Source organism: Mugil cephalus, chromosome 8 (genome assembly GCF_022458985.1).
Source record: "Mugil cephalus isolate CIBA_MC_2020 chromosome 8, CIBA_Mcephalus_1.1, whole genome shotgun sequence".
Classification (NCBI taxonomy): Eukaryota; Metazoa; Chordata; class Actinopteri; order Mugiliformes; family Mugilidae; genus Mugil; species Mugil cephalus.
The window spans coordinates 17,313,295-17,329,179 of NC_061777.1; the positions used below are offsets into that span (position 1 = coordinate 17,313,295).

At 40.9% G+C, this 15,885-nt stretch overlaps 1 protein-coding gene across 2 annotated transcripts; it reads right to left on the bottom strand.

The window, feature by feature from the left end:
* Positions 1-2,495: 2,495 nt before the first annotated feature.
* On the bottom strand, positions 2,496-10,190 carry stc1 (stanniocalcin 1). 2 transcript variants are annotated; one of them, XM_047590892.1, is made up of 4 exons: positions 9,718-10,190; positions 7,856-7,995; positions 7,519-7,730; positions 2,496-6,993 (listed from the first exon to the last, which is right to left on the bottom strand). In XM_047590892.1, the coding sequence occupies exons 1-4, from the start codon at positions 9,896-9,898 to the stop codon at positions 6,693-6,695; spliced, it is 834 nt and encodes a 277-aa protein (XP_047446848.1). In that variant the 5' UTR covers positions 9,899-10,190; the 3' UTR covers positions 2,496-6,692. The 2 variants fall into 2 exon arrangements, with proteins under 2 accessions (XP_047446848.1, XP_047446847.1); XM_047590891.1 differs by having other exon boundaries at positions 7,856-7,998.
* Between the last annotated feature and the right edge of the window lie 5,695 nt (positions 10,191-15,885).

Here is a 15,885-nt window from a genome sequence, read left to right on the forward strand (position 1 = left end):
TCTCTTTATGGCAGCACATTTTAGGTGGCTCTAATCAATGTTTTTATATTAACAGTGTATCAAGTGACAATGCGTGATGTGAAAGAGGTGGCTTGTACTGATGTACCTACAGATAATCGTCAATCTGACCCTAGGTTTGCCTGCAGCTGCAGAACGATATGACTTCTTCAGTTCAGGTCGGTAACCTTGAATGTTTTCAGTTTCAAAACATCTCTGGAGCCGGAGGAGACCAAAACAGAGACAAAAGAAGGGTGAACATATGGACTAAAGTCACATTTGATTGTCCGCTGCTTTCTGCAGTTGATCACTAGAGTATATTCCAGATACAGTTCCCACCCTAAATGTCTCTCGAGTGAAACAAACCTCACAATATTGCTAGTGTGTGGACGGAGAAAGCTCTTCTATTCTCCCTCTATTTGCAAAAAGAAATGTCAACAACACTGGCGCTCCACCTGGGTTCACCTCATCCTTTGAACCTGCTGTTGAATTTGGTAATCAGTGTTGCTGGAGGGTAAATGACAAATTATCGCACCAGAAGCTTAAAATTATTGTATTTTGAGGGAAATTATCAATTTGACGTTGCTCAGGACCGAAACATCACCACAGGCCGTGCATAGTATAGCTTATATATTGCAGTTTTATCTTTAAATAATGTAACAGAACTGTTTGTCTTTGCTAATAGCAAACGTACTGAGAGGGTCAAATGATCGTACTTGGAATTTGCTGGACGTCTGAGTCTGTTCCCTAAATTCACTGATTCATATGTGCTAAAATGTAAGCTTCACATATGCAGCTCTTTGGAAGGTGGAACCAAATGTCTTTCAATTTTTTCATTATGGGATTTTTGAAATTATTGACCATACAGAGGGTGATATTATCGTACAAATACGATAATTATCATGCGTCTGGCAGCACTGTTGGCAATAGACTTGTTTTCTCATCCTGTTTCTTTGCTCATCGTTGAAATTAGTTCAACTTGGTACCCACTCACTCCACGTTAAAGGTTGCTAAAGGTTTTCCGCCTGTCATCGCTACAAGTTAAACTTCATTCCCGGCCGTGGTCTCTTGTCTGTTCCTGTATACACGCCCCTTTTAAGCAGTCAGAAACAATGTTCCAAATATAAACGTATATATATGTTTTGCTGCCTTTTCAGCTGTCGTCTAGCTCAACCTTCACTTGCTGCTGTCAATACAGTTGTTTATGTAGCATTCGATGTGCAGTTTAATTCAAACCTCGGCTCCTGTATTCACAAATAGGCACCACATTCCCACATGGTTAATTCATTATATTTATCATATACTGTCCCAGTCCCCAGTGTGGCAGGCTTGATTTTTAATTTTCTGGATGTCTGAGTCTATTCCCCATATTCACTGGTTCATATGTGCTAAAATGTAAGCTCCACAGACAGATGCAGCTCTTTGGAAGGTGGCACCAAATATTTTAGATGATTGCAATCTTTTCATTTTTTATTTTTTTTTGTTCATGTAGCTCAGGAAATTAGAAACGCTAATAGCCCCGGATATTATTGTGGAGTCATGGGTGACACATTTATTGTAGATTATGGGGTGTATTGGAAGTGGAGGTGATGGAGGCAATTTACCAAATTAGCAAATTCACCAAGTGTTTCAGAAAACACGCTTCATGTCTGTCACACAACAGTACTCCAGCACCTTGATGAATAATCATTTCGTACTTCTGCCTTAATGAGTTTTGGAGATTTTCATGAGAACTTTTATGCAACTTCACCTGCTACTAAAATGCATGGAGGAGGAAAAGAAACTGCAGAAAGGTCAAGACTCCAGCAGCACTTGTAGTAAATGAACTTTATTAGACTGATGCTTTTCAGCTTGTGGCCTTCATCATGGTCATCAAGAAATACACTGCAAGGGACAATTTAAATAATGTAAAGAATGCACCACTTTAAATAGAAACAACCAATCATGTACATGCATTTATTTTTATTTAAACTCTTTTGCACACACACTTTTATGTGCCTCATTTATACTATTTTTATCTTGCTTATATATCTTAGCTTCACTATTAACCTCTACTGGGCATTCTTCCCTTTGACTCTCTGGTCCAATGACAGGTCAGAAACCAAGTGTCAATATACCCAGTCTACACTTTTAGGCGTTCCCTGGCCTGTATATATATGTATGTGGAGGTGTGTGATTGGTCGGCCTGATGTCACATGACCTAGCTCACGTTGCAGGTGCCCTTTTGGCTTATATGTACTGTATATGTGTTTGTACATTATTGATTTACAACGAATGCTGCTGGAGTCTTGACCTTTCTACGTATGCACATGTTCCCAAACATCATTTTAAGTCAGGGCATAAATCCATCTTCAGAACTGGAAACCTTTTTTTTTTTTTTTTTATCAGCTCCCATCCATTAAATTACACGTTGTGCAGTTTGCAGATAGATAAACAGAAGTCATTAAGTCGCAGGCATTTTTCTGGTGAATGCAAAGCAACAAATTTCATACCATATGCCAGATATGATAAATATTTTATTTCTGTTCAGCAAAAGACACACAACTGATGCATCTGTATCTTTCATGACTTTTCAGTACAGAGAAAAAACCCAAACATATACACAGTATGGGCATATATGTATATGGGTATATTTTAAAGTGCAAGTGATTCACAAGGGTCAATCATGCGTTACATACGTAGCATCTGTATCAGGATCTTCAGTAATCTCCTAAAATCTGCGATAACTTTTTGAATCTGATAGTAAAATAACTGTCACTTATATATGAATACAAAATAAACTTTACTAGTCACCAAAGCTTTTAGATTTTGTTTAAGCACAACAACATTTATCGATCTATTTCAAGTCTTGAGAGGAAAGAGTACCATGAAGTGCCAGAAGAGAGGGAGATTTTTTTTCTTCTTTTTTTGTCTCTAGTATTGACAGTAACAGTTTCACAAAACTCACCATGGGTCCATTTAACAATACCACCATACAGTACCACCTTAAGCCCCCTACACTTGAATTAAAAATCTAAAACAGAAAGAAATCGAAATTACTCTTTTTCCCCTAATAGCCTTCATCGGTCATCTAACGTGGGCATGTCCTTGTTGAAAGAGACATTCAGTATACAGGTACATTCTCTATAAATTCCATTTCATGAGACTTCGTGAGGAAACAGTCAATTTGCCCTTGCCAAATATCTTTGACACGAGGAATGTTTGTAGAAAATAAATATGAAACATGGCTGGGTGTTTTAAAATGTAAATGTGGACCAATGCTGAGTTCACTGTGTGTTGACAGATCAAAGCGACCACAGCAGAGAGGCATCCGCACAGCATCATACAGGGTAGCAGTAACTTAGCAGCAGCTGTTGGGGTTTGGATTTACCCATGGACAACAGAGATACAGACATATGTATCAATAGTACATGAAGAAGCCCTGACCCTTCAGGATGCGAAATATTCAAACTCATCTCCATTCACGGGGTGAATAAAATATGCCTCAGTTGCACATGTACTCAATGTTTCAATGCCCTTTATAGTGGTTAAGATGCAAAGTGCATATTTAACATAAAATATAAGCTAGGATATACTACAGTGTGACTATAGCTCTTGACTTCCCAAGTGATTCCTTCAGCTGTCGCTTCGCACCGCGTGACGCAAAAGAAATGATCGTCTTCACAGAACAAAAGGAATGCTAGTTTACAAAAAACACAGAAACGGAAAGCATCATAGCGGAGCAATGCCTTCACACTGAGTCTCGTATGAGTTCACACGCGCTGCTGCTTCAATCACACAGCATTGGCTGGCACTGAATGAAATGAAGGTCAATTTCTGTGTTGCTGTAAATCCTTTGTGTGGGATTATTGCATAGTTTGGAATTCTTAACATAGCTATTAAATAGACACTGAAAAATAAAACATCTCCTCTGTGCTTCAATATACAAATTCACCTTTTTTCAGACAGGAGTGGGTTCGGTTCCTTTCAAGAAGTCAAAGAAAGAAAAGAAAATCAGGCAATAGCTACTAACTGATTTATAAATTAATTTTGCGACCAAATCGCATGGTTAGAATTCTTAATCAAGGGTATTTTCAGAATTGTTTTGTTTTCTAGTGAACTGAACCCGACCCTGCTTCAAAGTTAACTTCTATATTGCATTTTAAATGTGAACAGATATCTATAATGTATTCTAGCTAACTAAGTCATTGATTATCTTACTGACGTTTATGGTGCCAAACCACCATCTATCCACTGCATACGGATCAAAGCAAACACCAGCATTAAGACCCTTCATAGTGACTACGCTTCTATATCAAATATGTGTCTTTACACACACCGGTAGGTTTTGGTCTGTAAAATACCAGTGCAATCTTAAGCGGCTTGACCCAAGAACTAAGAACCTCTAGTCTCGTTTTCACCGCAGTTACCAGAGTCTACGTTACCACGACATTAAAAGTCTGTGATCAGTTGATAGTACTTTTCAGACGTGCAGGAACTTTGGGACGTATAATGCAGAGCGTTTCTGATTGGTCGGGCGCTCCCAACATTTCATCTCGTCCTCAGTCTCTGCAGTTGTATGCGTGTAAAATTGTGTTTGCTTTTTTTGGGTGTAGAATTTTGTCTATATTACATTTGTTTATTTGACTCTATGGTTGCTATCAATGCAGTAAATTAAGAGGAACCCAAACACAGCTGTACTCTCTTACACGGTTACTACTGTTGCATTGTTGTCGAGTCTCCCTCATGTCTGTCAATCAGATAAAGTAGTTTAACTGTTGTTGTTTAGTCCTTTGCATTACTGCCACCTACTGGACTGGAGTGGAACACATTGTTGTATAGTTGCATGAAATATAACAGCTTTTTAGAAATGCAGCCAATGGCAAGAACCTTTAAGTCCCTTGAAGAAAGGTTCCTGGAACTAATAGTTTAGGGTACTTGTGATGGGAATATGACTTTATTAGTTTCTTAATATTCTGGTTACTTTTATGGTCATATTTCATATATTGCTTGTATTCATATTTCATGTAGGAGAAGTGATCGTGTACAAGCCGTCCCTGACAGGATACATAATGCAGGTGTTTGTTTCGCTGTCTTTAAACCTGTTCAATCATCAGAAATGCACACAAACCCTCAGCACTGCACATGCGCAACTGCCAGCTGCAGCGACAACCTTTTTTAAACCAGAAAGTGTGTCAAAACTAGGCTAATGTTTTGTTGTGGTCCCTTGTAACACCCATAAAGTATATTCACCTGACCTGAATGACCAACCTTGTTCCCCTATGGCCAGCACAGAGTCATGACATGGGTCCCATTCAGTCACTCGGTGAGTGTCGCCTCACTCTTTTTTTTTTTCTTTTTTTTTGGCATAGAGCTCATGTTTAAATAGGAGCCATGACTGAACTGCTTTTTGTTAACATCTGTAAACTAATTAGAACTACAATAATGCATTAAAATAAAAAATAAAAAACATTAAATAATATAGTAGGAAAATAAATATCATTCCAACAAGGCTTATTTTAAATAGTCATTCTCTATCTTGACATTGGAAGCCAGTGTGTATGTCACGTGATTCACCTCAGAGAACGACGATCATCAGTCCAAGAAGATGGCTGCTCTCAGTCTCATCGGTGAACGTGCTAATCGACTACTGCACATACACGACTGCTTCGCACTGAGTTAAGACCATGGACACAGATCCAACTAAACACCACTCATGTAGAGCTCAACAGTCTTATGCATTGCAAGTGTCTGGATAAAAGATGCAAAAAGGACTTTCTCTGATAGACTTGGCCATGTCCTACACAATCCTTACAGTGTGTGCAGGATTAATGATTCGAAACATACATGACCAAGGCTACATATGCCAACAGAAAATAATAATAATAATAATTATAAGTGCTATAGCTATACAGAATTTTGGTATTTTCATGAATAGCATTCAGGGCAGTTTGAAGTTTTTTGGTCAGTTTAAGGTAACCTCTCAAAGGTTATCATGAAACCTCTGCAGACCTCACTCCGTATGAGCGCTCTCTTTTAGAGGGCTAGCTATGGCTGATAACTTGGTATACAGTACATTTAAGTGTTATGTCAGAAAAAACAAAACAAAAAAAAAAAACGCTATGAAACTCACTCCACATCTCATGCTCACAATTTGACCTATTTCGTTGCTGAAATATTAGATACATCTACCAATAATTTCCCGTCTCTAAAAACGAATCAATAATATTCCAACCACTGATTTCTATCCGTGTACAAATATCAGAATTATGAAATAGTGGTTTTATCTTTTACTGTACTGGCTTGTGCTCTAGAGGCGTGAACCACTATGGCTATTTTTTATTTTTTTTCTCATTTTTTTTGGCTTGGCATCAAAAGACTTCTTTAGGATTCATCTCTGCTGGAGGATGTGAAGAGGAGTGAACAGGACCATGTTGCACAAATGCAACAGCCACATGTTCAGCACTAACTGTGAGCGGACACGTTTGAGAACAAGTCCATGGAAGAGGGGTTCTCTTAAGCCTAAAGTGTAGGATATACAATATAACAACAATCAAACTGATATCAACTCTATGGGCGGTCCGGCATTCCCTAGAGGTGCATATTTCTGTAACTTCCAGTCTAGCAGAGGAATGGAGTTTTTCACCTTTAGGGAATAGAGGAGCTTTTGTGATGTTTTGTAGGAGTGTGTGGAGTTTTCTGAATCTGAGTGGAAGTTAGGAGCTGTCACTAGCAGAGCGTTTTTTGCCAAAATGACTGGCAGAGTCTCTGTTTCGCAGATTAGGCTGGATCTTGTACATATGGGGACCCATGGACCAGCGCCAGCTCCCACGGCCCTCCGCTCCAGTCGGGATGGCGGCAGCTGCAGCCGCAGCAGTGGATGGGCAGGGCTTGTTCTGCAGCAGCTGAATAAGCATGGTCATCTCTGGGCCCAGCCGCGACACCATGCTGGTCCTAACGCGATCCACCGTGTCCTCATCACAGTCCATCAGGCTCTGTAGCAGCTTACCATAAAACCTAGGACAACAAATCACTGCGGAATTAATTTTTACGTAGTAGAGAAACACTATAGTGGTATAGGATTTCTCTGTATTTTCACACATGCTGTATGGCCTCATGTCATCTATATGGGAGTAGCCATCCCGGCTCCAGTCACAGCAAAGCTTTTTGTGCTCCACCCTCCTATTATTTTGTATCCACCACCCAAAATGCAATCCTTCATGTATTACAACAACAATAGGAACCAAAACATCCAAACTTGATATTCCTGTTTGATTTTCTTTCATTGTATGAAAGAATGTATGAAGTAGATGGTAACCAAAACATAGAAATCAATACAAATGTTGTCAATACAACAGACGACTTCAGTAAATCCAGGCTGAAGGGGCATGTATTTGTATATTTGTGAAACGCATAGCTCTTGCCATTCAAAGCTACCTGCAGACACGTGTCAGCGTCTTATTGATCACTGCAGGAGCTTCTCGGCCTAAAGAGTTTAAATTCTGTAACGACAATAACTTGTGGAGTAGAGGAAGATCTCACCTATTGGGGAAGTGACTCGGGAGCTGTGCCACTTCACCAATAGCATCTGGGTTGGACCGGGCAACGGTGCAGATATCCAGCTTGCTGTAACACTCCTCTTGAACTTCTGATATCATTCTTTGGAAGGTGGAGCAGCGGCGGATGGTGGGGAATGCCTTTGAGGTGATGCCATTAGCAATGCATTTAAGGCTGTCCTTTACAAATGCTTTACCCTGCAGAAAAACAAAAACAAAGAAAAAACAGGGGTGCTTACACATTCTTGCCCTGAAAAGCCACACCCATGTAATCCTACACGGCTCACGAAGTGCACGACGAAAGTGAGAAATAAAGTGTGTACCTGAGTGTCAAATTTAGCAGCACTGTATAGGAAGGACTTGCAAATGTCATGCATGCCATCTGTGTCACAAGTTGAGTTTTCCAGGCAGGCGAAGGCTCCGCAGCCAACTTGGAGGGCACTGTTGAGACAGCGTGCCACATCTGCTGTGGGCACAGAGAATGAACCATCAGCAGGGGAGCCAACAGTGGCTTCACTGGGAATCACTGCACACTCACTGAGCTCATTACACAAGGGTTGCCAGGGTTTCAGCTAAAAAAAAATGCAGCGGACAAAGAGGTATTTTCATACTTTAGTGATTCACAAAAGACACACAGTCACTCGGGGCAAACAGTGACTTGACTAGAGATTGGACACCTTACAACTCTAAGAGGCTCAGACACTATTTGGCACTGTTGCACTTTTCTCTTGGCAGGGACTTGTATTCCACTGTTTGGTTCTTTTCAGCAGCACTTGGATGAACAGAAATACCAAAGAGTTTCCTGAAAATTGTTGGCGTGCCTGTAGACACACATAGACATCCACTTGTATCCGTTGCACACACACTGGAACATACCGCCACCAGTTATTTACATGAGCTCCAACTGTCAAACTGGATTTCAGGACTCCAAACCATATGAACTCATTCCGGTTAAATATCAAGATTTGCTCCCATTCACATCTACATAACGGAAACACATTTAGAAAATGCTGCCGTAATTATTTTAAGGTGTCACATGATGTGAGCAGTTAGCATGCCGACTAACCCACCGGTAACACCGTTCTCCATCTTTGCAAAAACCTTTCCAACAGCCACCCTGCAGCAGTATTCAGCCTTTTGATTTATGTGCCAAAAACCGATCTTGTCCATGAGGGACACAGCTCAAAGTCCGTGCAGTTGAAATTATACACCGAGGCAGAGCTATAAAACATAATCTGTAAATCAGTGTGTCCAGATAGTTGGCCTTACTTATTCTTCATCTGAGAATCCACTGAGATGGCAAGCAGCCTGACTCAAATCCTTTGTAATAACCATTAAGAAATGTCACAGAGGAGCCTAAGCCTACTTGGCAGCCTTTGAATCTGGGGCCCCATGTTGACCCGCACAGTAAGATAGAGTCTGCCTGCCATTGGGGACCAGAGATTGCCCTCAAAATACAGAGAGTGAGCTGCAAATCTTATGATGATGAAGCAATTCTTGCAGAATGGAATGAGCATCCCTGTTACCCACTGCCTTTTATCCCTGAGCCGTACCATTGTATGTACAGGAAAAGTCAAACATTTGAATGAAGCCATACAGGTCTGTGTTTTACAGTAGGATTTTGGCTCAGATTTATTTTTTTTTATTTTTTCCTCTTCAATAGATATAAATGACAACTAATAGGATTGCATTTTAACCCAAAGCCACAGCCCCAGTGACAAGCAGGTTAGCTTTTTTTTTTTTTTCTTCTGAGGATTGCTGAGGGAAAAGGTACCATTGTGTAACCTACTTCTTACTACTCCACAGGAAGCCTACACAGGAAACGTTATGTTTTATGCACTGAAACCCCCTAAAGTCCACTATAATGCAGCAGCCAAAGCCAAGAGAAAGAGACTAACAGCATGACACAGCCTGCACTCTCAGGTGTCAGCACCAAGCTCCATGCTCATCTGTTGCCGGCAGGACACCGGCAAAAACCACCGCGTTAATCCCGCAGCCTTCTCCGAGAATCAACGCGCTCGCTTAGACAGAAAAGGCTGCATAGGCCAAATAAAAATTGTGATTAAAAAAAACAACAACATCCACATAGTATGCGAGCAAATGCAAGGCTGTACATTCTATAAGGTGTGTAAAGAAAAAAGAGCAAGCAGTGCACTCTGAGATATGGAAACAGCGTGTTACTTACCAGGGCTATTGGCAGAAAAGCGTGCTCTCCTGGGCGAATATGACTCGTTTTGATCCAGTTCATATGCAGATGCATTCAGCACCATCAGGAGAAAAAGTGCGGTCCTCAAAGGCATCGTCCTCTCAATACAGATGACACAACTAAACGTAAAAAGACGGCTCCTGCTTTGTGTGTAATTCATAAGAATAACGCTCCAAAAGCTTCTGCTGCGCAAAAACAGAACAAATGTGGGCTATCACAAGCAATTTCTGCAAGCAGTTTCTCTACACTGGACTCCTCACTATCCTTTGGACTTGCATGACAGATAGCACCGATGTCAAGTCTGCACGGGTTTATATGGGAGCGCTGAATGAGTTCTGCGGTTGGACCAATCAGAACGCAGTATTCAGGACCGTGGTCCGGCTCTCTCCACTACTAATTGATAAAATGATTTAACAGCGGCCGGTCATGTAGCTGGACATCTGAGCTTTGACCATTATTTCGGGTAATCGCACAAAATGTTATTAAGCCGTTAAATAAATACTAAAGGTTCTACATAAGTGTCTATTTTCATTTATGTACTAGTTCCCCTTCAATTTTCTGCTTCACTCTGCATCACTGTAATATCCAACAGATATGTGGTCGTCCCTGACTATTTCACATCAGTCATGAGTCTTGGATTAATGAGTTGTCTTATTCTATAAATAATTAAAGTCGAATAAGAACAGAATATTATACATTTGAAGGTTTGTGTACACTGACTTAAAACCCTATAGCGTAAAGGTAAAAGTAAGGGGCTGTAACAAAATTATTGTTTGGAAAAACATGGGGAGTAATGTGGGGGTTAAAAAATATTGTTTTGAACTGACACAATTTTAATATGACGTATTATATGTGTGTATTGGCCAAACCTTTAACTCTGATAAAATAACTGACCAATATGAATAAAAAAAAGAATTTATGTAACTAACCTGTTTCTTCTAAAAGCTCTGTATCACACACAGGAAACTTATTTTACTAGCAAGGTGACGTTTGGGTGTGTTTGCTGAAGGCTGATTGGTGGAAAGGTTGGATTTCGACCAGAAAGGAAATAACCGCAGAAGAGGGCAACGTGAAGAGGGAGAAGCACATAAACAACACTGTCTTTGTGGTGTAATGAACCAACAACTCCATAAACACAAGCTAGAGTAGCCTACATTTCTGACCGGTCCCACATATTTTTTGACAATGTCACCAAGTGCCGGCGGAAAAGCTAGTGAGTTGTACCCATGAAACGTTAAAAAAAACAAACAAACGAAAAACGTTGTCATTGCAGAGTGGGTGAGTACCAAGTCGAACAAACCTCAACTTTGATGCGAGGTATCTGACGAGGTAACATTTACTGAGAGGAAACTCCATCCATTACTTTGGTACCTGTCACCGCATGGGGAGCATGGGGTGAACCCAGATAGAGCCGTATGGTCCTTGACTGTGTTTCAAACAGAGAGCTGTGACGGCAACAAAGAGCGAGCGAGCGTGCTAGCAATATTTTTGTGTTCTGCTTGTTTCACATGGAAACATTTTGAGGTGGAAAATATACACAAGAGAGTTACCTAGGCAACCAGAGCAAGAAATGTCCACCACAGACCAACTGTCGGCTACAAAGTGACGAGCAAATCACGTCATGTGTGGATGACCTGCTCACTTCCACTGTTGCCTAAAAACAGGAAAAGAAGCCATGTGACAGGCGTGTCCCGGGTGTACCTGACCTCATGTCCAGTGAGCTGCTAGCTGGGATAGGCTGCAGTAACCTGTGACCCCTAGAGGACAAGCGGTAAGAGATAACGAATGAATGAATGAATCAGGTGGTTAAAATGTTTATATTCCAATGAACCGGACTTCACTTTTCTTAAAAGGGAAAAAGGAAATCCAACCTTCTTCTTCCCAATAAATAATTTTCTCCAGTCCCTTACATCAGCAGATGCAAAGGGCTTGACCAGACAAATTTCACCAATCAATTGTTTAGTCAAATGTTGTGCGTACTTTGCCACACTCAAACAGCTTTGTCCAAATATCAACTGAGAACATTCAAATGGCAGGTCTTCTTTATCACTCCAACATTTTCCTGCACCATGCTCAATGATGACACCATTGTTGCTTTAGCTTAGGGAATCTACTCAACATGGAAATAGACTACCTGGGTTGTTGATATAAAGTGTGGATGACTGCTGTTGACTATTTCCCTCTTCCTAAAACTGCAAAGTGTTGGGTCCGCTAAGTTGCAGTAGCACGTGCCGACATAGAGAGGATGGTGTGTGGGACTCTGAGCTACCATTTATCAAGGAGGCCTCACGCCTCTTCACCCACTGCAACGCGCTTCCATTTCAGACAGAATCAGACACTGGGAAGCAGAAATGTCCTGTCGAGGATTCAGATGCGGATTTAGAGCAGAAACACGCTTCCCTTACTCACTCCCGACAATGTCTGAAGTCAAGAGTACCATCTTGTCGCATGTGTAGTTCATTAGTAGACGTCTCTGGGTGTCAAAGCTGTCACATTTAAGAAAGAGACTTCAAATATTTTTTCTGCACCTTCTGTCAAATAACTTTTCTTTGGCAATTCAGAGAGCGGAGCGCGCCCCTTCATGTCTGTCTGCTGTGTTGTGGTTGTCTTTGGCAGTCATTATACCATCACCATAATTTCTCTCAGAGCATTGTCAGGAGCTTGGCATGGTGTCAAGCTGTTGGCATCTTATATCTGCTGGGGAATCCAAACACGGGCCCCTGCCAGCTGCACCAATAGTCTTAGTAATGGGAAGATTAAATGAGTTTAACAGCCTAATGAGGAGCCATTATCAACTGTCACAGCCAATCGTTATCAGCTTCATAGTCTCTGGATGGTGTAAGTTTCATGTTGGACATGTGATTTTTGATCATTTTTGGATTTGTCGTTTCTGATAGCCCTCTTTAGACAGTGCTTTCTTTCTACTTTTAAGCGTCTTGTTCTGCTACAATAAAGTGAAGTCTCCTGGGCAACGACGAATTTTCTGTGCTACAAATTATGTGTAAAAAAAAAACAATATGTCAAAAACCAGCCTGCTTGCTTCCTGGTCATGTCAGCACTCCTAGAAAAACAGAAGACAACAGCAATGCGAACGATGTAAGATTTGAGTCAGATGTTGAGCTCATATTCATGCTTTCCACGAATATGTTGCTGCTCTTGCATTTATTGCCCCCCCCCTCCACCCCCACCCCCCCTTTCTATTTTTTTGTCCACTCAAGTGGGGTGTGGTGTGCGGCTTTGGTGTGTCTCAGCTGAAACCGAAGACGTGAACTGAGAGTTTATTCATGAGTCTGGAAGTCCATCTCATCCTTGTTAGCACATCACTTCGCTGTCTTCTTCTCTGGCGCGCGGCCATACCGCAGACACATTTGAGAAGACGACTTCTCCGTCCTCTGGGGAGAAAGGATAATGAATTCCTTTGTCAGGTAGGAGAAGGTGATTCACCTTGTTTGCAGAAATGTAACAGACAACAGTGGCATGGCACTGGAGATGGAGGGCAGAGTTCACTGAAAGGACAAATCCATTACAGAGAATAAACACTCAGTGAAAATCGCCTGCTGCACTGTGAGAGTTTTGCATTCATTTCCATTGAGGTGGATGAACTGATTCTCTGATTGGAGGGTCACTTTGCATCTAAGTTGAATTTTGCCCGAAGCTTATTGCTGTTTGCCTGATAGCAACTTCCTCTGTAATTATGAGATTATGAGATTGCTAATTATGAGATTTGAAATTAGTGTATTAAAATGGGAGTTCGATCTTTTATCAAGGACAAGCAAATGAATCACAAATATTACTGACGTTTACGCGAAGGCTTTTCAGCGAGTGATTTGTAGGAAAGCAAGATGTCACCTCAAGGACAGTGCTGGTCTGTTTGTGTCCACAAGAGGGGGTTTGGTCAGCTGTTACTGACTTACAAGAGCTGTAACTAATGTAACACCTAAATATACTCTGGCTTTTGGGGTATGTTAGAGGGATGGAGGGCACAGGATTCTTGAGGTTTGAGATAAGTGCAGATGCTGTAACACCGGTTACCCACATGTAAAACCGGTCAGGGACGATGTTTCTGCACCTTCTTTTAGAATTGCGTGTGCATGTTTTTGATGTGTGATGTTTGGCTGGGGGGGATAATGTGTTTTTCTCTCTAGCAGCAGATGCTTGTGGTGTTCACATGAGAATAACACTTAATTTTTGGGAAAATATTTTGAACAGGAGGTGGGCTGTGGGCAGCCGCGCTGCAAAGTGGTAACAGAAGGAATTAGGATCTGTCCATTAGACATAGCACCCTGCGGTGCCATCAGCCATCCGCCAAGAGACGCCCAATGGTAAAAGACAATGTCATTTTCTGAATCTAGAGGAAAGACTTCAAATAAATACACATCCATGTATAAAGCTCCCAGATTAAAAGTGCCTAAAACAGCTTCCATAAATCAAGTTTTTGTCCAATGTCCGTGAAACCACATGCATTGTTAGGCTATTGGAACTCCAGAAGAACAAACTGAGATTTGGTTTCGGTGGGTATGCTGAACAGCTAAACCCATTTACCATTGTGAGTGGTATTCAACACTCTAAGGGTCTGAAATTAGGAGGCACTGCTGTGTATCAAGCTCCCAGTTTGTTGTGGGTTTGTGGAATTTCCAGTTCTTAGAAGAAGTTGGGATTCTGTCAAAATACCAGAATAAAAGTTGCAATCTTTGTTTTCGCAAGAGTGTCCTTAGACAGATGTACTGTATGACTTCAACATTATGCAAAGGGTCAGGGGATCTGCATTCCTGAAATTGTATCCGATATGAGTAGCATAGCAGGACTATACATCTGGTGGCTGGAGTGAAACCACACTGAAGCTCTGTTGCATGTTAGAAAACAGAACATTACACATAAAGTTAACTACTATACATGATTTCATGTTTTTTTTTTCTTTTTTTTTCGTGCTTCATTGCTCTGGAATGGGAACAGGTGACGAGGAAATGTTGGAACATGTAATGATCATTCAACATTCACTACATACATAACATGTACTGTATATTTTTTCATGAAAAGATGTAAAGTACTTGAATAGTACAACCTCAGTCCAAGTGTTGATGATTCACTGACTTAAAGGAGGATGTTGCATGAACTTCATAGTCTTTATGTTATGACTGTTTGTTTCTGATACTGGTTTGACTTTCCACTGCGGGTTGCACTTTTCCTTAGTGACAGATGTTTGCATTCAGTATCATATTAAAAGAAAAACAAACGTAAATTAAAAACTAAATCGTACATGTTTCAGATTACAGCAAGGACGGATATATGATGATTATTATGATATGCGTTATCTAGATTTTGTCCTGCATGGTTTTACCACGCCCAGTCCATCGTTTTCTATATTAGATGTGATAAATACTGACATAAAAGCTGCATTCATCGCACTGAAGTGTCCTTTAGTGAGCTCTCCCATTTCTGGTGTGGTTTTGTAGCTGACTGTTCACTTTAACTTCCCTGTAAGACAACTGAAACTAATTTCTCCTTAGGGAAATGAAAGGATGCTGCTCACCCAGATCAGGGACCCAAAGAAAAAACAAACAAACATTGTGTCTGCTGAATCGAACACACACCGTGTGTGTGTTCAATCCACCCTGTGTGTGTGCGTGTGATCCAGTTTTCCTTGTTTAAAGCTGCTAAATTTGATTGAAGACATTTTTAATGGCGATGCTTTTGAAGCAACAGGAAAAAGAGTTTGCGTGAGCAACAGTGCTCTTGTTAAAAGATGCATTCGACATGCGCTGATTTATCAGACGCACACTATTTCCCAAAGGCCAAAGCCGCTCACAGACCTCACTGAATCTCGGCCCCCAGCCCTCATATCTTCTCAAACCGAGGGGAACTTTTTGCACTTGCTGTCTGAAACACTTGTCCACTGACAAACTTTTTTTGAGGACGTAATGAAACATAAAAAGCACGTTTTTGAACATTGCAACTATTCCATTAATTCATTCTTTGTATCAGACCACTACTCCTTGGTTCAGTATCAAATGCTGTCTTGACTGGAAATGTCAGTCAGTTCAGTCTTTCATTGCTGTAATTGCTGGTCGCAGCCAATATTAATGGTCTCATATTGTCTGCTTTTTAATTGAATTATTCATTCTAACCATGTGTGTTTACGTCTGGTTT

Coding starts and splice junctions, on each gene's coding strand:
- stc1 (XM_047590891.1), bottom strand. CDS start 9,898: ATGAATTACACACAAAGCAGGAGCCGTCTTTTTACGTTTAGTTGTGTC. Junction 7,999..9,717: donor CTTTTCTGCCAATAGCCCTG/GTAAGTAACACG, acceptor CTGTGCCCACAG/CAGATGTGGCACGCTGTCTC. Junction 7,731..7,855: donor CTGCTAAATTTGACACTCAG/GTACACACTTTA, acceptor GTTTTTCTGCAG/GGTAAAGCATTTGTAAAGGA.